The 22507-nt window shown below is 41.2% G+C and overlaps 3 protein-coding genes across 9 annotated transcripts in view; all 3 read right to left on the bottom strand.

Moving 5' to 3' along the window:
* Positions 1-22507, bottom strand: part of LOC108894499 (protocadherin gamma-A11-like) — a 45823-nt gene that overhangs the window by 7478 nt on the left and 15838 nt on the right. The gene's annotated exons all lie outside the window — the stretch shown is intronic.
* LOC108894508 (protocadherin gamma-A4-like) lies at positions 1945-16789 on the bottom strand. Of its 2 annotated transcripts, XM_051068231.1 has the most exons (2): positions 15152-16789; positions 1947-3175 (listed from the first exon to the last, which is right to left on the bottom strand). In XM_051068231.1, exons 1-2 carry the CDS (start codon positions 16781-16783, stop codon positions 2225-2227), a joined length of 2583 nt encoding a protein of 860 aa, XP_050924188.1. In that variant the 5' UTR covers positions 16784-16789; the 3' UTR covers positions 1947-2224. The 2 variants fall into 2 exon arrangements, with proteins under 2 accessions (XP_018548691.1, XP_050924188.1); XM_018693175.2 differs by lacking the exon at positions 15152-16789 and having other exon boundaries at positions 1945-4856.
* LOC108894497 (protocadherin beta-15-like) lies at positions 4979-21139 on the bottom strand. Of its 5 annotated transcripts, none has more exons than XM_051068233.1 (3): positions 19890-21139; positions 9222-10210; positions 4979-5590 (listed from the first exon to the last, which is right to left on the bottom strand). In XM_051068233.1, exons 1-3 carry the CDS (start codon positions 21012-21014, stop codon positions 5209-5211), a joined length of 2496 nt encoding a protein of 831 aa, XP_050924190.1. In that variant the 5' UTR covers positions 21015-21139; the 3' UTR covers positions 4979-5208. The 5 variants fall into 5 exon arrangements, with proteins under 5 accessions (XP_050924190.1, XP_050924191.1, XP_050924192.1 ...); XM_051068234.1 differs by having other exon boundaries at positions 4979-6169; positions 9801-9868; positions 19548-21139; XM_051068235.1 differs by having other exon boundaries at positions 9222-9868; positions 19548-21139.

The raw sequence follows: 22507 nt of genomic DNA on the forward strand, positions 1-22507 counted from the left end.
AAATACATCTAATTTCATAGACAGCAACTTCAAAGCCAGAAAAATGTATTATTCTTTTGTGTGCGTGAAATGCATGATACACCAAGAGCCAAGGTCCCTCATCATGAAGTAACTAATGCATTTGCCTAAGAAAAGACATTTTCCAACTCAGTGCTTGAGAATAAACATCTGATACAAAAGCATAAAGCATTAAACAATAATGGAAAGTCAAAGCCTCAGTTATGAGAAATAAGAGTGACAATGAATGAAACTCCACCCCCAAGACACCAAAAAAAGAAACCTAAATCTCTGTAATGACTAGATTTAAAGGTATTAATATCTTTAGATACAGCTGATAATGCCAAAATTAGGTGAAATAAATTTCAGTCATAGGGATTTCCTCAGTGTGCACACTTTACTGCTTCTCAAGCTCTTCATTATTTCAGCACCTCATGCTGTTTAAGCTATTGGCCTCCTTTTCCTGTATTAAGTTGTGTATTCTCTTATAAAAATCTGCAGCAATGTACAAGGTCCCTGTGTAGACAATTGAGAATCATCCTAATAGATGATATGGCGGTGTATCATTATAACTGCACAGTTTATAAAAAATTGTACTAAACTATAAGACATTAGTTTGACAGCACCTGCGCCATTCAGTGACTCACAGTTTTCATTCCTAAATGATGCCATGTCATATTGTGCCTCACCAAGCACCAAGGTAAGAACTTTTTTTATATGACTTGGAGTTATTTGCCAAGAGAAACAAAGTAAAATGCTCCAACTCACACTAAATTGTGCTATCAAACAATTTTTTTTAAGTTTATCTTTTCAACAGCAGTGTGTAGTACCTTAAAGTCCACCCAGTCACCAGATGAGAACAAGTGAAATTCAAGGTTGAAAGCCCACTTTTGAAATGCAGCATGTGTTGCTCTTAATTCGTTTACTCTGTTCCAAGGTACATTTCAATGCAAAACGTGCAGGAATAAGAACATTGCAGACTCCAGACTAAGGCCTCTCCACTCATTTGTAACATAAAGTCACTGACAGACAAACAAATATACTAGCAGTCAAAATGCAATCCACTTTGGCTAATTGCATCTGCAACAATATGATGTATGACTGAAGTGACAGAGGAACCAGAGAAAATAAATGACCCAGTTTATTTTCAACAAGAGACAAATTATTTCATACAGCTTTGTACCTTTCACCTTTCCTTCTCAGCCACTATGGACACAAACACATACACTAGATGGAACAGGAAAGTGTCAACCAAACATATTTCAAAGCTGATGTGCAAAATAATGCTGTGCTTGCTCAGTATGACTGTAATGAAAAATATTTGATTCTTAGATCACACCATTAAGTCAAATAAGAAACAGCCAAAACTAAGCACAGTGTCAGCAACTACACCATTTCAGTCATCATTAAATCATATCTGAACTTTTATGCAACTGCTATCACAACGCTTTGAGTCAGATAGTCATAAAATGTCAAATTCTCCATGTAAGGGCTTTAAGTTGAAATGCCAGCATTAACTTAGCCATAAGTGTAATACTTCCCCATGTTATAGGGAACAACATGGTTAATGATAAATGTCTATATTTCAGATATAAACAATGAGAGGAAAGACTATCATTTTATTTGTCTGCATTACAATACTCTATTCTTTCTTGGAATTGTATCAGGATATTCTTTAGGGTTAGACTCCAGTACATCTTTTAATACATATAACATGGACAAAAAAAATTGAAATGGGATGTGTAAAATAAATAACACAAAAACAACTATTTGAAAATTACTGAAGTTAAAAAATGAATTGGTGAATTATACTTTTTCAATAAATATTGTGATTTTCTGTGGAGTCTTCAATGCCAACACATGAAAACAAACCATTCCTTTAGTCTCACAACCATGCTAATGCAAATTACGCCAACTCATCTTCATTTCAAACCCAAATATCCAGTGATTAAACAATCCAGCCTCTGACAGGCAGATGGGAACTGCCCACATTTTGTTCAAAAACCATAAATTTAAAAAAGATTGATATAGATTTTAAGGTTAATGTGGATAGCATATTCGCAATCTGCATCGCAACATGATAACTTTGTGGACAACCAAATAATAAGAGCAAAGAGATATATGTAAACTGGTACCTGAACAGTAGTCCAGAGGACCATCTAAATATCCAAATACCTGTATAGAATCTGGTGCAGTTGGTATGTTAAATCTAAAAATACGAATGTAGTTAAACATCAATCAAAAAATTATATGGGCCTACCTCTAGAGACTCCTCTGAGTTGCTGAATGTTTCAGCAAAGTCTGATGGACTTTTCCTCAGAGTCTGGTCTGCAGGCAGTGTGTTGTCATTGTATGATGTCACAAACTTAAAGTCACTGGTTCTAGAACCTGTTGTCAGGTAGGCGTCATAATTGTAAGTGCTGCGTAAAGTTCCTGTGCCGTCAACATCTGCGTAATTAGGAGGGAGATAAGCGCTGGGGATGGCGACTGCTCCGTCAAACAACAGTCTGGGTTTTCTCCTGCGACAAAACCTCACACCCAGGATGATGATAATGAAGGTCAGGAAAAAGGTGGACACAGAAACCAGCGCGATGATCAGGTAAGAGGTCAGTTTGGAATTCTTCTCATCATAAGAAATATCCTTCAGTTCTGGCACCTCAGCCAAGTTATCAGAAATAAGTAAATACATGGAACAGGTGGCAGAGAGAGAGGGCTGTCCGTTATCTTTCACTGACACAATAAGGTTCTGCTTCATGCTGTCAGATTCAGAAATGTCCCGCTGTGTCCTGATCTCTCCGCTGTGGAGACCAATAGTGAAAAGTCCCGGATCACTCGATTTGACTATATGATAGGACAGCCAGGCGTTCTGTCCGGAGTCCGCGTCCACCGCTATCACTTTGGACACCAGAGAGCCACCGTGTGCAGCTTTGGGGACCAGCTCGGTCATGAACGAGTTGCCCACCGGGCCGGGGTACAGTATCTGAGGAGAATTGTCGTTCACATCCGATATAAAGACACTGACGGTCACGTTGCTGCTCAGAGGAGGAGAACCGTTGTCTCTGGCCATCACGTAGACTTTACAGCTCCTGAACTGTTCATAATCAAACGACTTCACAGCGTGGATCACCCCCGTGTCTCCGTTAACAGACAGATAGGAGGACACCGGGGCACCGTTCACCTCACCAGGTAAAAGAGAATAAATCACTGTACCGTTTTGTCTCCAGTCAGGGTCTCGAGCACTAACGGAACATAAAGTGGAGCCAGGTTTGTTATTTTCTGTCACATATGCGCTGTAGGACTGTTCCTCAAACACAGGTGGGTTGTCGTTGATGTCAGCTACAGATAACTGAACAGTTTTAGAGGAGGACAGAGGTGGAGAGCCCTCGTCAGTGGCAGTGATTGTAATGTTGTAATCAGACACTAGTTCACGGTCCAGTTGTCCTGTGGTCACCAGAGAATAATAGTTTTTAATTGAGGGAACTAATTTAAAAGGAACATTATGCTGAATGGAGCAGCGGACCTGTCCATTTGTCTCTGAATCTCTATCCTGCACGTTAATGATGCCCACCTCTGTACCTGGGGGCGTATCTTCTGGTATGGGATCTGTCAATGACTTAATGAATGTAAAAGGGGCGTTGTCATTGACATCTGTGATGTCAATTATTAAGGTACAAGATGAAACTAATCCAAGACCATCCTTTGCTGTAATTTGCATTTCATAGGCCGATAACTCCTCGTAATCGATCGATCCACTTACTTTTACTTCACCAGTTGTTTGATCAAGAGAAAACACGTTATTACTTTCATCTGAAATGTGATCAAATTCATACGTCACCTCTCCATTGACTCCCTCATCTGCATCAGTTGCACTCACTGTGACCACAACTGTATCTACAGGAGAGTTTTCAGGCAGACTGGCTTTATAAATGGCCTGGCTGAATACTGGGGCGTTATCATTAGCATCCAGCACAGTGACATGAATGACTGCAGTACCTGATCTCTGGGGTGTGCCTCCGTCTGTTGCTACAAGCACAATCGTTAGCTCCTGCTGTTGTTCTCTATCCAGCTCCTTCTCTAAAACCAACTCGCTGTATTTTCCTCCTCCACCTTTTGCAATAACATTCAGCCTGAAGTTTTCATTTGCCTCGATACTATAGCCCTGGATAGCGTTTTGTCCGACATCTGCATCGTGGGCCTCATCTAAACGATAGCGACTTCCTTTAGCGGCCGATTCCCTAATTTCAAATTTGATCGTTTTCTTTTTAAACTGTGGTGAATTGTCATTTATATCTTGAACGTGAATATTAATGCGGTGCAGCTCTAAAGGGTTCTCTAAAACAAGCTCCTGCCTTAAGAGGCAAGATGCTTTTTTGCCACAAAGCCCCTCTCTGTCAATCCTGTCAGCAGCGACAATATCTCCAGTGCTCAGATTAATGTCACAGTACCGTTTACTGTTCCCGTCTGCATCAATGCGAGCCTTTCGAGCAGACAGTTTGCCCACCTCAAGTCCTATCTCTTTCGCTATATTTCCAACAACCGAGCCGCGTTTCATCTCCTCTGGAAAGGAATAAGCCACATCTCCACGAACGGTTCGCAGCGACAGAAGAAATACTGCCAGAAAGGTAACGAGGCCGAGCATCGAAATTTCTTTGTATCCCATTCTCCTGTTAGACCACTTGCGAATCCACCACAGCCAAGACTTGGAAAATAAAAACAACTAGCCAATCGTAATCCTCTTTAGACAATATATGTGACTCAATTATAAAATGGTGGGACGTCGCTGCTTTAAACAACGAACAATCTGTCCTGGTTTGGAAATGTGCAACCGTGTATTATAACATAATGTACAACCATTAAGTAAAGCTGGTGGACAGCGACACTGTGAGCAAAGTGCAGGTATTACAAAAAAAAAAAAATAATAATTGAGTGTTCTGTTGTAAACGTCAGTGTGAAGGCCTATTTATCTCCTTAAACTGCTTTTGTTGCACAGCACTGACGAGAGTGGGAATCTCTCAGGGTTCAGTTAGTTTCAGTACCATGGACAGGGATCATAGTACAATGTAACGCACACCATGGCGTAGGGCCGTAAATATTAAATATTGATGGGGGGTATTTCTTGGTTTGTTTGGTAGTAACTAAAACTTCTGATGGCCAATCACATCTTTTTCACTCTCAACAAACAACTATTTAATACATAATATAATAATGATGTTACAGTAATGTGACCAAAGCTGATTTGACTATGTTTGGGCATAAAAACAACGAGAAACTACACACATAGTAAGGGATTTGACTTTGCTTAAAATAAGCACATGCGCCTACCTCTAGGGGCTCAAAAGAATCTTGAAACGCCTCAACAAAGTCTGATGGACTTTTCCTCAGAGTCTGGTCTGCAGGCAGTGTGTTGTCATTGTATGATGTCACAAACTTAAAGTCACTGGTTCTAGAACCTGTTGTCAGGTAGGCGTCATAATTGTAAGTGCTGCGTAAAGTTCCTGTGCCGTCAACATCTGCGTAATTAGGAGGGAGATAAGCGCTGGGGATGGCGACTGCTCCGTCAAACAACAGTCTGGGCTTTCTCCTGCGACAAAACCTCACACCCAGAATGATGATAATGAAAGTCAGGAAAAAGGTGGACACAGATACCAGCGCGATGATCAGATAAGAGGTCAGTTTTGAATTCTTCTCATCATAAGAAATATCCTTCAGTTCTGGCACCTCAGCCAAGTTATCAGAAATAAGTAAATACATGGAGCATGTGGCAGAGAGAGAGGGCTGTCCGTTATCTTTCACTGACACAATAAGATTCTGTTTCATGCTGTCAGATTCAGAAATGTCCCGCTGTGTCCTGATCTCTCCGCTGTGGAGACCAATAGTGAAAAGTCCCGGATCAGTCGATTTGACTATATGATAGGACAGCCAGGCATTCTGTCCGGAGTCCGCGTCCACCGCTATCACTTTGGACACCAGAGAGCCTCCGTGTGCAGCTTTGGGGACCAGCTCGGTCATGAAGGAGTTGCCCTCCGGACCGGGGTACAGTATCTGAGGAGAGTTGTCGTTCACATCCGATATGAAGACACTGACGGTCACGTTGCTGCTGAGAGGAGGAGAACCGTTGTCTCTGGCCATCACGTGGACTTTAAAGCTCCTGAACTGTTCATAATCAAACGACCTCACAGCGTGGATCACCCCTGTGTCTCCGTTAACAGACAGATAGGAGGACACCGGGGCACCGTTCACCTCACCAGGTAACAGAGAATAAATCACTGTACCGTTTTGTCTCCAGTCGGGGTCTCGAGCACTGACGGAACATAAAGTGGAGCCAGGTTTGTTATTTTCTGTCACATATGCGCTGTAGGACTGTTCCTCAAACACAGGTGGGTTGTCGTTGATGTCAGCTACAGATAACTGAACAGTTTTAGAGGAGGACAGAGGTGGAAAGCCCTCGTCAGTAGCAGTGATTGTAATGTTGTAATCAGACACTAGTTCACGGTCCAGTTGTCCTGTGGTCACCAGAGAATAATAGTTTTTAATAGAAGGAACTAATTTAAAAGGGACATTTTGCTGAATGGAGCAGCGGACCTGTCCGTTTGTTTCAGAGTCTCTGTCCTGCACGTTAATGATGCCCACCTCTGTACCAGGTGACACGTTCTCGGGTATGGCGTTAATCAGTGATTTCATAAATATCACTGGAGCATTATCATTAACATCAGTGATATCAATCATGACTTTAGAATCAGATGAAAGTCCATAACCATCTTTGGCATCGATGCGCATTTCATATTTAGAATTACTCTCAAAATCAAGGGGTCCTGTGACTTTTATTTCTCCAGTTTTACTATTCAGGGAGAAAACCTTTTTAGCCTTTTCTGAAATTCGACTAAATTCGTATGTCACCTCCCCATTGATTCCTTCATCTGCATCACTGGCACTTACGACTACAACAACAGTATCAAGGGCAGCGTTTTCGTGTAGACTGGCTTTGTAAACGGCCCGGTCAAACACCGGCGCGTTATCATTAGCATCCAGCACAGTCACGTGTATAATGGCAGTTCCTGATCTTTGTGGACTGCCACCATCAACTGCGATCAGCATGAAATTCAAATCGTGCTCTTTTTCACGGTCTAGCTCTTTATCTAACACCAACTCGACGCTTTTAGATCCATCGGTATCGTCTAGAACAGATAAAACAAAATGTCCATTATTTTGTAAACTGTATTGTTTTACTAGATTTTGTCCAATGTCCGCATCATGTGCTTCGTTGACACGATATCGAGCTCCTTTAATGGCTGATTCGCGAATTTCCAGTTTTACTGTATCCTTTGGAAAAACGGGCGAATTGTCATTAATATCGTGGATGTGCACTGAAATGCGGTGCAGCTCTAAAGGGCTCTCTAGGACTAATTCGAATTTAAGCATACACGAAACCTTCTCCCCACACAGCTCCTCTCTATCAATCCTTTCGTTGATGACAAAATTTCCCGTCTTTAGATCAATATCGCAATAATGCTGGTAGCTTTCCTCGGTATCAATACGGGCTTTACGAGTGAATAATTTCCCTACTTCAAGTCCGAGATCCTTGGCAATATTTCCAACAATGGATCCAGCCCTCATCTCCTCTGGAACAGAATAGCTGAGGTCTGCAGTGGTCATGTGGACAAAAAGAGTAAAGCCGAAGACAAAACTCAGCAACGACTGTCCTTTGTGGTCCATTATATCTTCCAAACAAAAATAACTGTCACGCAAAACACTGGTGTCGCTTATATACTTGTAACGTTATGTTTACGGTAACATTTACCGACGCCGCTCCCTCAACAATGGCAGCACTGGCTTTAAGGCTGGGATTACTGCCCTCTTGCAGTGGGTGGAGGAAAAACTTGCCTCAAATCTAAAAGTAAGCAGCGACACTGTGAGATCACCTGGGAAATTACAGATGAATGACTCAAGGATTACCATACGTTATAGAAATAATTAAATAAATAAAAAAAACTGCAAAACCTTAATCTAACGTTAATATGATACTTGTGTTTTATGCCAGTTTTGTCAATTCTGTTAAATACGCACGGTTACAAACTGCGCAGTGGTGGAAATACAATTCAGTACCATGGACAGAGTCTGAACAGAGTTACTATAATTGATCATTTTAACATCTCTGAGGTGATACCTCTACTTCGGCTGACTGAATGCTTGATAAAGAAGTCGTCGGATCTAAAGTTCAAGGAGAAACAGGGTCCACCTGAATAATGACAAATATATGGTGCTGTACCACACATGTCCAAGCAATACGACAGACATCACAGAGGATAGTAAAAATATTCACATTTTTCAAATCACGTGCCTGCGCAGATAAAGACAAAATACCCAAATATAATTTTCGCATTATCTAAGTTCCGTGATGTGTAGTTTTCTGTAGGAGACCCTTGAGACGACCAAAGACTATGGCACTCAACGGCATATGTTAATATAAAGCCATTTCTTGCGGTCAAATCTAATAATCCTTTACCTAGACCGTTTAACCTGTTTACGATAGAGAAGTACTGGAGCCAGTTCACATAGCCCACCCGGTGAGATGCATTGTACACTCTGGCAAACTTACCAATCTAATAATGCTAACAAATATACTGCAGACAAACACATTCACAGTCACATTCAAATTCACAGCTTAAGGCAATGTTGAATTTCCTATTCATCTTAAACTTGGTGCATTTGGACTGTGAGAAACCGCAGGAATACAGACCTTGGATGCAAAGCAAAAATGCACATTCCACACAGAAAATGCTACAGCAAGTCGATAAAACAAAACCGAGGACCTTGTTGCTGTCAGGCTACAGCACTACCAATCAAGCCTGCACATATGTAAAATACTGAGTATTATCGACTAACAGCCCAACTCAACCTTTTTAACTCTGATCGGATTGAGGAAAATATAAATATATTATACATTGAGGCCTACCTCTGGAGACTCTTCTGATTGACCAAACGCTTCAGCAAAGTCTGATGGACTTTCCCTCAGAGTCTGGTCTGCAGGCAGTGTGTTGTCATTGTATGATGTCACAAATTTGAAGTCACTGGTTCTAGAACCTGTTGTCAGGTAGGCGTCATAATTGTAAGTGCTGCGTAAAGTTCCTGTGCCGTCAACATCTGCGTAATTAGGAGGGAGATAAGCGCTGGGGATGGCGACTGCTCCGTCAAACAACAGTCTGGGCTTTCTCCTACGACAAAACCTCACACCCAGGATGATGATAATGAAGGTCAGGAAAAATGTAGACACAGAAACCAGCGCGATGATCAGGTAAGAGGTCAGTTTTGAATTCTTCTCATCATAAGAAATATCCTTCAGTTCTGGCACCTCAGCCAAGTTATCAGAAATAAGTAAATACATGGAACAGGTGGCAGAGAGAGAGGGCTGTCCGTTATCTTTCACTGACACAATAAGATTCTGTTTCATGCTGTCAGATTCAGAAATGTCCCGCTGTGTCCTGATCTCTCCGCTGTGGAGACCAATAGTGAAAAGTCCCGGATCACTCGATTTGACTATATGATAGGACAGCCAGGCGTTCTGTCCGGAGTCCGCGTCCACCGCTATCACTTTGGACACCAGGGAGCCTCCGTGTGCAGCTTTGGGAACCAGCTCGGTCATGAACGAGTTGCCCTCCGGGCCGGGGTACAGTATCTGAGGAGAGTTGTCGTTTACATCCGATATGAAGACACTGACGGTCACGTTGCTGCTCAGAGGAGGAGAACCGTTGTCTCTGGCAATCACGTGGACTTTAAAGCTCCTGAACTGTTCATAATCAAACGACCTCACAGCGTGGATCACCCCCGTGTCTCCGTTAACAGACAGATAGGAGGACACCGGGGCACCGTTCACCTCACCAGGTAACAGAGAATAAATCACTGTACCGTTTTGTCTCCAGTCGGGGTCTCGAGCACTGACGGAACATAAAGTGGAGCCAGGTTTGTTATTTTCTGTCACATATGCGCTGTAGGACTGTTCCTCAAACACAGGTGGGTTGTCGTTGATGTCAGCTACAGATAACTGAACAGTTTTAGATGAGGACAGAGGTGGAGAGCCCTCGTCAGTGGCTGTGATTGTAATGTTGTAATCAGACACTAGTTCACGGTCCAGCTGTCCTGTGGTCACCAGAGAATAATAGTTTTTAATAGAAGGAACTAATTTAAAAGGAACATTTTGCTGAATGGTGCAGCGGACCTGTCTGTTATTCTCAGAGTCTCTGTCTTGCACATTAATGATGCCCACCTCTGTACCAGGTGACACGTTCTCGGGTACGGGGTTATTAAGAGATTTTAAATTAATTTCAGGTGGGTTATCATTAACATCATTGATTTTAATTATCACTTTAGAATCTGAAGTAAGGCCATATCTATCTTTGGCGTCTACGCGCATTTCATACGTTGACTCTTCCTCGAAATCCAAAGTCCCAATTACTTTTATCTCTCCACTGGTTTGATTTAAAGAAAATACTCTTCTACCTGTCTCTGAAATACGACTTATTTCATAAATCACCTCACCATTTAGACCTTCATCTGCATCAGATGCAGCCAATTTCAGAACAACAGTATCTAGAGGGGAGTTTTCAGGAAGAATGGCTTCATAGACGGCCTGGCTAAACACTGGAGCGTTATCATTAGCATCCAGGACAGTGACTTGCACAGTTGCAGTGCCAGTTCTTTGAGGGGTGCCTCCATCTAGTGCAGTGAGCAGTAATCTGAATTCCTGCTGTTCCTCGCGGTCTAACTCCTTATCCAACACAAGTTCTGCGAATTTACTCCCATCTGACTTTGACTGAATTTTCAACCCTAAATAACTATTCGCTTGTAATGCATAGCTCTGAACAGCGTTTTGTCCAATATCAAGATCGTGCGCCTCCAAAACACGGAAGCGGGAACCCCTTACAGCCAATTCATTGATTTCTATTCTGATTTCATCTTTAGCGAACACTGGGGGATTATCATTGACATCATGTATCTGGAGTGAAATGCGGTACAACTCAAGAGGAGCTTCTAAGATCAACTCAAATTTAAGGACACATGAGGCCTTTTCGCCGCATAGCGCCTCTCGGTCAATTCTTTCAGATACAATCAAATCTCCAGTGTTAAGATTTATGTCACAGTACCGTTTACGGTTCAATTCGCTGTCAATGCGGGCCTTTCGAGCCGATAATTTCCCTACGTTCAGCCCGAGGTCCTTTGCTATATTTCCTAAAACAGATCCAAGTTTCAGTTCTTCTGGAATAGAATAGCTCACGTCTCCGCTGCCGGTGTGAAGCAGCTGAAGGAAGAAAGCAAAGCTGTAAACCAGGCCAACCGCTGAAAATCCATTGTGTGCCATTCTGAGTCACGGATAGAAGAAAAACGTCAACTCAAAAACGCTGAATGGTGCTAATCATCCCCCGCGCGAAAATATGTGAGGTCCAATATAACAATCACACATCAGCTGTACTTGCAAACATGCCTATTTGTAGCGAATAGTCGACTAAGAGTGCAATTTGACAAGGAGAAGCCCAAACCTGCAATAACAAAGCATGTCAAAGGGGTGGAGGCGTATTTCCTCTGCTGGTGAACAGCGACACTGTGAGTTCAATTTCATCTCTGCATGTGAAAGGTCAACACTAAATGCATACAATGCATCTTCTTGCTCATTAATTTCATTGCATGTTGACACAAATCCACGCACAAAAAATGAACAAGTCATCAATATCTATGTCAGTTTTACTATAGATAACAAACACCAGAATAAAAAAAAGGGACGAAAGCCAAGACCACCTAAAAATACTAGTAGTCGATGTTGCAAAAAAAAAAAAAAAAAAAAAAAAAAAAAAACATTTGGTAGCCGACCTGCAAATCAGTCCTCTTTAAATCTCCTCAAACCATTTAATCGCTGGTTATATTAATAAAATATTACTCTACAAATTCAGCATCCAGGAAGAATTTCATAAGCAATGATATCAGTGAGAAACTGAATGCACAAAACTACTGAAGAGATGGACAGAAGCAGCCATTTTAGAGTGGAATAAGGAGTGTAAAAGGATAAAGTTGAATAAAAAAGGCTTAAATTTAAAAATCTGATATGAAGGCAATATTAGAACATTACAGATATTCAAACTTGTAGAAAGTATAAATATTCACCAGAGAGCTAAAATGGATAAACTATGGTGTGGTGTTATGTAATATGTTTATAAATCTTGGAGAGCTAGTGATGATGTATTTCTATGGTTGTGCTCACATGAAATAAATAACCCTCAATTCACAGGAGGAATGAACTCATAAGAAAGTGGTGCTGCATGGAATCAATCTTGTAAGCAATACTGCCATTGAATACCACTGTCTCATTTGGATACATCAGAGGCAAAGACATGTTTAAAGCAAGGGAAAAGAAGCAAATCTTAATGACCAAAGGAGTCCTCTGCATAAATTCAGAGAAATATTTAAAGGAGGGGAACTTGAGTGTGGGATAAACAGGGATCATATCTTAAAACATGGCATTGTGTGCTGTGAAAGCCATCTGATATTAGCTGGAAGGAGACTCGAGTAATACCCTCTCCACTGAGGAGAACACATACTGAACGGAGACTGGCATGTAGATTGGTTGGATTTTTGGTATCTGTGCTAACTGGCTTGCTCATGAGTGTAAACTGGTGGAATCAGGCTCTCTCTCTACACTTGTATGATTTATGCTTCTACTTAGATTTTTTGTTGTGACAATTACCTTCATCCATAGAAATACATTTTTGTCAGTCATTTGTTGCAAACATGATCCTCTTTTCCAGTCCAATCATATGGAATATGACACATTGGAAAGAAAAGATTAATCTGTGCGCCATGACAGGCATTCATTGACATTGTAATGAAATAAGCACAAAACCTGCTCAAAATAATTTCATGTATCAACAATCAAGATCATGGCTCTTTTACAGCACAATACAGTAAGATTTAAAAGCTAGAGCCAGATGACATGACCAAGATATGACATTTTAATATTTTTAATCCTTGATGAGATCATTTTTCCCAAATACTTTTTTGTAAATACTATTACTTCAGGCTAACCAGGCCTTAATAATTGTCATTAGGTATTCACAGTGCTTTTTACATTTTAACATTAATTACCAGTATTTCAAATATTTTTTGGAGACAAAAATTAAATTATGTGATTCATGCTTGCATCTGCTGCAACAGCTAAGACCAGTATGAGAGCATATGGCTACAATTTAGTGCAATGTTGGTACATATTATATTGGTATTAAATGATTTGGTTGTAGATAGTATTTAACTTTATATCTACAACAAGAGTCTTGAGAAAATTCTGCAAATATTCCCACTGTCATGAAGGTGGCACCATATAGTGCTACTGTTGGTGGGGGAAAAAAATGAATAATGTACTGAAACAATACAGGTGGGTCAAACAGTCATGGCCAATCAGAACTGATCTAAAAAGAATATGCTTGACAACAACATTTATATATATATATATATATATGCCGAGAAAATAAGGAGGTATATCCTCACATTCTACCAACTGTATTGAACCACAAACTACTGTGCCATAATCATCAGGACACCATTAACAGTACCAGTTAACATTCTACAGAGTGGTTGAAAGGAGAACTATACAATTATTTAAAACAAAAACACTTCTGATAATTGATGTTGCTTAAAAAAAGCACACACACCTATCTCTGAGGGCTCCAAATAATCTTGAAATGCATCAGCATCACTTTCACAAAATGACAGGTTAAAATCTGCATATAACTCTGTTTCAAGTTTCCTGATCAATGGCCAATGTCATGTCTCTTTAAACAACATCATTATGTAATCTACTTTAACATTCAACAGTAAAATAAGAACTTGCAATCACAATGGAGCCCCATTACATTTAAAACATGAAAATAAAGGAAACCTAAATAATGTGGACTATTTTCTGTCATAACCAATCCAAAAAAATTAAACTATGTGAGACTAAACAGTGACAACATTAGAGGACAGAGCTCAAGGGACACAAAAGCTGCACCAGAAGATCACTGTTCAGCACCAAGGACAGAGGAAAGGAGCCACAATAAACAAGTTGTACCCCTGGTTGACACAAGCTGGACATAAAGAGGAATCACATGATTAAACAGAGACAGGTTGCAGGTGTGTGTGTCTGTGTATGTACGTAATACAAAATATTGAAGATGTTTTACACATCTGGAACAGACTATAGGTAATGTGTTCCTACCTCAGGAGAACCATCACAACTTCCAAATGTTTCAGCAAAGTCTGAAGGACTTTTCCTCAGAGTCTGGTCTGCAGGCAGTGTGTTGTCATTGTATGATGTCACAAACTTAAAGTCACTGGTTCTAGAACCTGTTGTCAGGTAGGCGTCATAATTGTAAGTGCTGCGTAAAGTTCCTGTGCCCTCAACATCTGCGTAATTAGGAGGGAGATAAGCGCTGGGGATGGCGACTGCTCCGTCAAACAACAGTCTGGGCTTTCTCCTGCGACAAAACCTCACACCCAGAATGATGATAATGAAGGTGAGGAAAAATGTTGAGACAGAAACCAGCGCGATGATCAGGTAAGAAGTCAGTTTTGAATTCTTCTCATCATAAGAAATATCCTTCAGTTCTGGCACCTCAGCCAAGTTATCAGAAATAAGTAAATACATGGAACAGGTGGCAGAGAGAGAGGGCTGTCCGTTATCTTTCACTGACACAATAAGATTCTGTTTCATGCTGTCAGATTCAGAAATGTCCCGCTGTGTCCTGATCTCTCCGCTGTGGAGACCAATACTGAAAAGTCCCGGATCAGTGGATTTGACTATATGATAGGACAGCCAGGCGTTCTGTCCGGAGTCCGCGTCCACCGCTATCACTTTGGACACCAGAGAGCCTCCGTGTGCAGCTTTGGGGACCAGCTCGGTCATGAACGAGTTGCCCTCCGGACCGGGGTACAGTATCTGAGGAGAGTTGTCATTCACATCCGATATGAAGACACTGACGGTCACGTTGCTGCTCAGAGGAGGAGAACCGTTGTCTCTGGCCATCACTTGGACTTTAAAGCTCCTGAACTGTTCATAATCAAACGACCTCACAGCGTGGATCACCCCCGTGTCTCCGTTAACAGACAGATAGGAGGACACCGGGGCACCGTTGACCTCACCAGGTAACAGAGAATAAATCACTGTACCGTTTTGTCTCCAGTCGGGGTCTCGAGCACTAACGGAACATAAAGTGGAGCCAGGTTTGTTATTTTCTGTCACATATGCGCTGTAGGACTGTTCCTCAAACACAGGTGGGTTGTCGTTGATGTCAGCTACAGATAACTGAACAGTTTTAGAGGAGGACAGAGGTGGAGAGCCCTCGTCAGTGGCTGTGATTGTAATGTTGTAATCAGACACTAGTTCACGGTCCAGTTGCCCTGTGGTCACCAGAGTAAAGTAGCTTTTAATGGAGGAAACTAATTTAAAAGGGACATTTTGCTGAATGGAGCAGCGGACCTGTCCGTTTGTCTCCGAGTCTCTGTCCTGCACATTAATGATGCCCACCTCTGTACCAGGTGACACGTTCTCAGGTATGGGGTTCGACAGTGATTTCAGATATATCACTGGAGCATTATCATTTATATCAGTAACATCTATTATAACTTTGGCGTACGATGTCAGCCCCAAACCATCTTTAGCTTTCACTCTCGTCTCAAAAGAGCTCCTTTCTTCGAAGTCTATCACACCAGTTACTCTAATTTCTCCCGTTTTTGGATCAATAGAAAACACATTTACATCTTCATCAGAGACATGGCCAAACTGATATGTCACATCTCCATTCACCCCTTCATCTGCGTCAGTAGCACTAACTTTAATCACTACGGTATCTGGAGGAGAGTTTTCAGGCAGACTGGCTTTATAAACGGCCTGGCTGAACACTGGGGCGTTATCATTAGCATCCAGCACAGTGACGTGTATGACTACAGTACCTGATCTCTGAGGAGACCCACCATCTAAAGCTGTGAGAAGCAAATTCAGCTCTTTTTGTTTCTCTCGATCAAGTGTATTCTCCAACACGAGTTCAACCTTGTTACTATCAACAGCGAGAATAAAGTTGTCATTTTTTTGTAGGTTGTATCTCTGAACAGCGTTTTGACCTATATCTGCATCATGGGCCTCCTCGATTGAGAAGCGATTCCCCTTGTCTGCTGACTCCCTTATTTCCATTTCAATCAAATTATCGTTGAACTGCGGCGAATTGTCGTTAACATCTTGAATATGAAGACTTACACGATGAAGCTCTAATGGATTTTCTAACACCAGGTCGACTTTTAATACGCACGATGGTTTCTTGCCACAAAGACTTTCTCTGTCAATTCTCTCGGATGCGATCAAATCCCCGGTATTCAGCTTAATGTCACAGTACCTTTTCCGACCTCCACCAAAATCAACACGGGCCTGTCGTAAAGCTAAGGTCCTTGGATCAACTCCAAGGTCTTTGGCTATATTTCCAATAACAGACTCTCGTTTCATCTCTTCTGGAATAGAAAAACTCAGATCTCCATAAACGAGGTGCAGCGATACAATAAAGGAAGCGAAGCAAAACATCAGACGAAGCGCTGAAAATCTTTTGTCTCCCATCCTGACACAAAACGTGTCATCAGCTTGCACGACTTGGTGTCCAGAGGAAAAAATAAAATAAATCAGAAACGATTCGATATTTCTATACCTAATGCCACAATGAAACACGATTAAAGATATTAGAGGGTTTAGTTGGTTCGCTGGAAAATTACAACTGATATCCATGCAGACCTAGTGGGTGGAGTGGTGTATGTTCATTTTCTATCGGTCAACAGCGACACCATGAGTCGCTGTTTATCTTCAAACCGTTTAATGAAATATTCTTTACAAAGTCTCTGTTCATGCTAGATGAAAAATGCAAAAAGCTGACTGAATGTGACTATTTCAGGATTTTGCGGATGAAACTTGCCAGTTTTGCTATCTAACAATACAGATAAACAGTCAGCACGTTGTAATCAGATCTGAACTACAAGAAATCTAACAACACAACAGAAATAAACGGTTAAGCACACCGCAAAAAATACAGCCGATCCCTACTGACTGAAAAAAATTAACTTTTACATGCATCAGCATACAAAATGTGTTAACGCACAAATGCTGTATGGTAATTCTATTTATTTCAAACAATTAATTATAAATGGATTTAGAGGTCTCAGGTGTTGTTCATTCCGGTATTTATCTGATCTCAGTGAAGTTTGTTTGTCGTTTTCAAAGGCCCTCAAAACACCAACTGTCGGTTTTACTTTAAATAATAATTTACTTTTGTCAAACGTTTCGTATACTGAAAGCAAACCAAATTGAAAACATCACATTTTTATCCTGAGAAAGGGAGTAACAATAAATATGGGAGTGCAACACTAATATGTACAAACACTGTAAAATCACACAGCAACATCAAACTGTTTCATATTAAGGCAAAAGGCTGAGACAGGTAACTTAACAATTCAAAATACTCATTACCGACTGATATATATTGTCATTATCATTTGTAGTTACATCAGTCGTGGTAATGACTACACCTATCCAAAATAGCAGAAAGGGAAAAATAAGCCGTCTCTAGTAGCTCTTATATTTGAGCGCCTGAGAACTGTTTCAGCACCATGGACAGATACTTTGAGATTTGACAGCGCTGACAGCACAAAAAGAGTAAGTGCTACAACGGTACTACACTATTAAGTCAACAAAAGTAAACACTGACTGACTCTAAAACCTGAGATATTAGCCGTAGGCAAGCTCTGAACTATGAGCCATACTTCCACTAATAGTGTTAATAGGTTAAAAGCTGTGACATGTACTACTGACTGAAAATAAATCATTGTACGGCGAAAAATAGAAAGCTTCAGATTGACAAAAGCCAGCGATATGACAGCTTCATTTAAGACGACTACATCACCACTCATTGCACCGTGCTGTTAAAATGTCGAAGGAACTGTGGAGTACCATTTAAGGCACGCGGTTTCAGATGTAAACGAGCAGGTATGAGAATCACGGACTGGTTGCGTATGTTTAGATGAATAAATAGCAAAGTAATTTCACAAAGACAGTAAAGAACTAACATGTTTCCCTATCCAACGCACATCATTTGTCAGGAGTCATACCTAATAATTAACTTAGTTAAATGAGGCACAACAAAAAAATCCATCAAGCTAACGACCACGTTGTACGGAGCGAAATCTACAAGAAAGAAAATACACGTTTCACAATCTAGGAACAAATGATAACTTCCATGGTAACGGAAGATAATGGGTAAAAATGTGTTAATATTTGCTGGTGTAGTTTGGAAGGTAATGACAAATGAAAGGACATTTTCCATGAGCTGGACAAAACCTTCACTTCGAAAATCACAACACTGCTGAATTTTGGAAAAATAAAGAGAGCCACAAGACAACAGACATTAAACAACTCAACAAACAAGCATCAGTCGTTGCCAGTTACACTATTTTGATCATTTCCTACCACTACACATAGAAAGAAAACAAAGAAACCAAATTCAGATACCTATAAAAATATTTCTTGAATCATTAAAGTGGAAACAGAAATGGGTCAAACTATATGTGACACTTGTTCCTACCTCAGGAGAACCATCACAATCTCCAAAGGCCTCAGCAAAGTCTGATGGACTTTTCCTCAGAGTCTGGTCTGCAGGCAGTGTGTTGTCATTGTATGATGTCACAAACTTAAAGTCACTGGTTCTAGAACCTGTTGTCAGGTAGGCGTCATAATTGTAAGTGCTGCGTAAAGTTCCTGTGCCGTCAACATCTGCGTAATTAGGAGGGAGATAAGCGCTGGGGATGGCGACTGCTCCGTCAAACAACAGTCTGGGCTTTCTCCTGCGACAAAACCTCACACCCAGAATGATGATAATGAAGGTCAGAAAAAATGTTGAGACAGAAACCAGCGCGATGATCAGATAAGAGGTCAGTTTGGAATTCTTCTCATCATAAGAAATATCCTTCAGTTCTGGCACCTCAGCCAAGTTATCAGAAATAAGTAAATACATGGAACAGGTGGCAGAGAGAGAGGGCTGTCCGTTATCTTTCACTGACACAATAAGGTTCTGTTTCATGCTGTCAGATTCAGAAATGTCCCGCTGTGTCCTGATCTCTCCGCTATGGAGACCAATAGCGAAAAGTCCGGGATCAGTGGATTTGACTATATGATAGGACAGCCAGGCGTTCTGTCCGGAGTCCGCGTCCACCGCTATCACTTTGGACACCAGAGAGCCTCCGTGTGCAGCTTTGGGGACAAGCTCGGTCATGAACGAGTTGCCCTCCGGCCCGGGGTACAGTATCTGAGGAGAGTTGTCGTTCACATCCGATATGAAGACACTGACGGTCACGTTGCTGCTCAGAGGAGGAGAACCGTTGTCTCTGGCCATCACGTGGACTTTAAAGCTCCTGAACTGTTCATAATCAAACGACCTCACAGCGTGGATTACCCCCGTGTCTCCGTTAACAGACAGACAGGAGGACACCGGGGCACCGTTCACCTCACCAGGTAACAGAGAATAAATCACTGTACCGTTTTGTCTCCAGTCGGGGTCTCGAGCACTAACGGAACATAAAGTGGAGCCAGGTTTGTTATTTTCTGTCACATATGCGCTGTAGGACTGTTCCTCAAACACAGGTGGGTTGTCGTTGATGTCAGCTACAGATAACTGAACAGTTTTAGAGGAGGACAGAGGTGGAGAGCCCTCGTCAGTGGCTGTGATTGTAATGTTGTAATCAGACACTAGTTCACGGTCCAGTTGTCCTGTGGTCACCACAGAATAATAGTTTTTAACAGAAGGAACTAATTTAAAAGGGACATTTTGCTGAATGGAGCAGCGGACCTGTCTGTTATTCTCAGAGTCTCTGTCCTGCACGTTAATGATGCCCACCTCTGTACCAGGTGACACGTTCTCAGGTATGGGGTTAGTCAGTGATTTCAGATATATCACTGGAGCATTGTCATTAATGTCGGTAATGTCTATTGTGACTTTGGCGTACGAGTTTAGGCCTAAACCATCTTTAGCTTGCACTCTCATTTCAAAAGAGCTTCTGTCCTCAAAGTCTATCACACCAGTTACTCTAATTTCTCCCGTTTTTGGATCAATAGAAAATGCATTGACATCCTCATCAGACACCTGGCCGAAGTAAAAGGTCACATCTCCATTCACTCCTTCATCTGCGTCAGTAGCACTAACTTTAATCACTACGGTATCTGGAGGAGAGTTTTCAGGCAGACTGGCTTTATAAACGGCCTGGCTGAACACTGGGGCGTTATCATTAGCATCCAGCACAGTGACGTGTATGACTACAGTACCTGATCTCTGAGGAGACCCACCATCTAAAGCTGTGAGAAGCAAATTCAGCTCTTTTTGTTTCTCTCGGTCTAGTCTATTCTCCAACACGAGTTCAACTGTGTTACTGTCTTGAGCGAGAATAAAGTTGTCATTCTTCTGCAGGTTGTATCTCTGAACAGCGTTTTGACCTATATCTGCATCATGGGCCTCCTCGATTGAGAAACGGTTCCCCTTGTCTGCTGACTCCCTTATTTCCATTTCAATCAAATTTTCTCGGAATTTTGGCGAGTTGTCGTTTACATCATGAATATGAAGACTTACACGATGAAGCTCTAACGGATTTTCTAACACCAGATCTACTTTCACAACACAAGAGGGTTTTTTGCCACAAAGACTTTCTCTGTCAATTCTCTCAGATGCGACCAAATCCCCGGTATTCAGATTCATGTCACAGTACCGCTTACTCGTTCCCTCAAAATCAACACGAGCCTTTCGGGAAGATAAGGTCCTCAGATCAAGACCGAGATCCTTTGCTATATTTCCGATAACGGCTCCTCGTTTCATCTCTTCTGGAAAAGAATAACTCAGATCTCCATGAACGAGGTGCAGCGTTACAATAATAGAAGCGAGGCAAAAGATCAGACGAAGCGCTGAAAATCCTTTGTCTCCCATCCTGACACAAAAACGTCCTCAGCTTGTACAACTTTGTACCCACATCAAAACATAAAATATATCGGATAAGATTCAATATTCCAGTACCTAATGCCACGATAAAATGCGATAAAATATACTGGAAGATGGAGCTGGTTCGCTGGAAAATTACAACTGATATCCATGCAGTCGTAGTGGGTGGAGTACTGAGAGTTTATTTTCTGTCGGTCAACAGCGACACCATGAGTCAGTTTTTATCTTCACGCTGAAATAATGAAAGATTCTTTACCAACTATCTCTTCATGCTAAAAGAAAAATGCCAAAACCTGATTGAATGTGACTTTTTTATGATCTTGCTGATGCCACGTAACAAGTATGCAATCCATACACGCAGAAAGCATCATCATATCTTCAGCGGGAAGATTGTAATCAGATCTGAATTACAAGATATCGAACGATGGACACTGCACGACAGAAACAAGCGGTTTAGCACACTTGGCAAAGACATCCGACCATGACTGACTAAAGAATTTAACTTTTACATATATCAGTGTACAAAAATATGTTAATACACTTACACTGTGTGGCAAAACCTCATTCATTTACTTCTAACACATAGGTTACCTATTCATTGTAAATGGCTCAACATCAGTGATCTCTATTCGTGATCACCCCACTACATATCTGAGCTCAGTGGCACTGGTTGCTGCTCTCAAGGGCCCTGACAACACCAAAAAATACATTACTTTTGCTTCAGTTGTTGCCTTAGGTTTGTCAAAAATTTTTGTATATTGCATGCAAAGAAAAATAAAAATATTTCCCTGTTTATCCTCATGAAGTGAAGGTGGACAAACATTGGAGTACAACACTAACATGTCCCAACACCGTAAAATCACACAGCAAAACCGAACTACTCAATATCAGGACCGTGGGCTGAGACAGTCAGGAAACTTTAAACAATTCAACAAAGTCATTAACTATGGATATTCATTATGGTTATTATTATTTGTAGTACCACCAGTAGTAGTGATTATGTCCATTCAAAATCTAACAGCCTGGACGAATGGTAAGAACAGCCATCTCTACTTGCTCTTCTTTCTGAACACTTGAGGACTGTTTCAGCACCATGGACAGATACGTTGAGATTTGGCAGTGCTGGACACACCAAGAAAATACATTTTATATTGATCATCTGACCTAAGCCAGTGTTCAGACTCTACTTTTGTAAGCCAGACCTTTTAAGAAAAGGGAAAACATAACTGATTCTAAGAACGCAGATGTTAGTCGTGTGCACACTCGTGACTATGAGCTATGTTTTTACTTAACCCTTCTTAGTAAGTGACAAATTGTGACACGTGCTATTGAAAGAAAAAAAAACTATCTTTGAACAGCGAAGACTGGGAAGAAAAATCGCCAATCATCAGGGCACTATCCTATTGAAATATTGGAGGAATTTTTAAGTAGTCTTTAAGGCCAAGGGTTTCTAATGGAAAGAAACCTACTGAAAAAAAGTT

The sequence above is a fragment of the Lates calcarifer genome, unplaced genomic scaffold (genome assembly GCF_001640805.2).
Source record: "Lates calcarifer isolate ASB-BC8 unplaced genomic scaffold, TLL_Latcal_v3 _unitig_358_quiver_876, whole genome shotgun sequence".
Lineage (NCBI taxonomy): Eukaryota > Metazoa > Chordata > Actinopteri > Centropomidae > Lates > Lates calcarifer.

What these genes read in the sequence shown, in the direction of transcription:
- LOC108894508 (XM_051068231.1), bottom strand. Translation starts at nt 16,783, where the DNA reads ATGGATATCAGTTGTAATTTTCCAGCGAACCAACTAAACCCTCTAATA. An exon ending in ATTCTCTGTTACCTGGTGAG is followed by an intron (nt 3,176 to 15,151) that starts GTCAACGGTGCC and finishes TTACCTGGTGAG; the next exon opens with GTGAACGGTGCCCCGGTGTC.
- LOC108894497 (XM_051068232.1), bottom strand. Translation starts at nt 11,350, where the DNA reads ATGGCACACAATGGATTTTCAGCGGTTGGCCTGGTTTACAGCTTTGCT. An exon ending in GGGGTGATCCACGCTGTGAG is followed by an intron (nt 6,170 to 9,800) that starts GTCGTTTGATTA and finishes CCACGCTGTGAG; the next exon opens with GTCGTTTGATTATGAACAGT.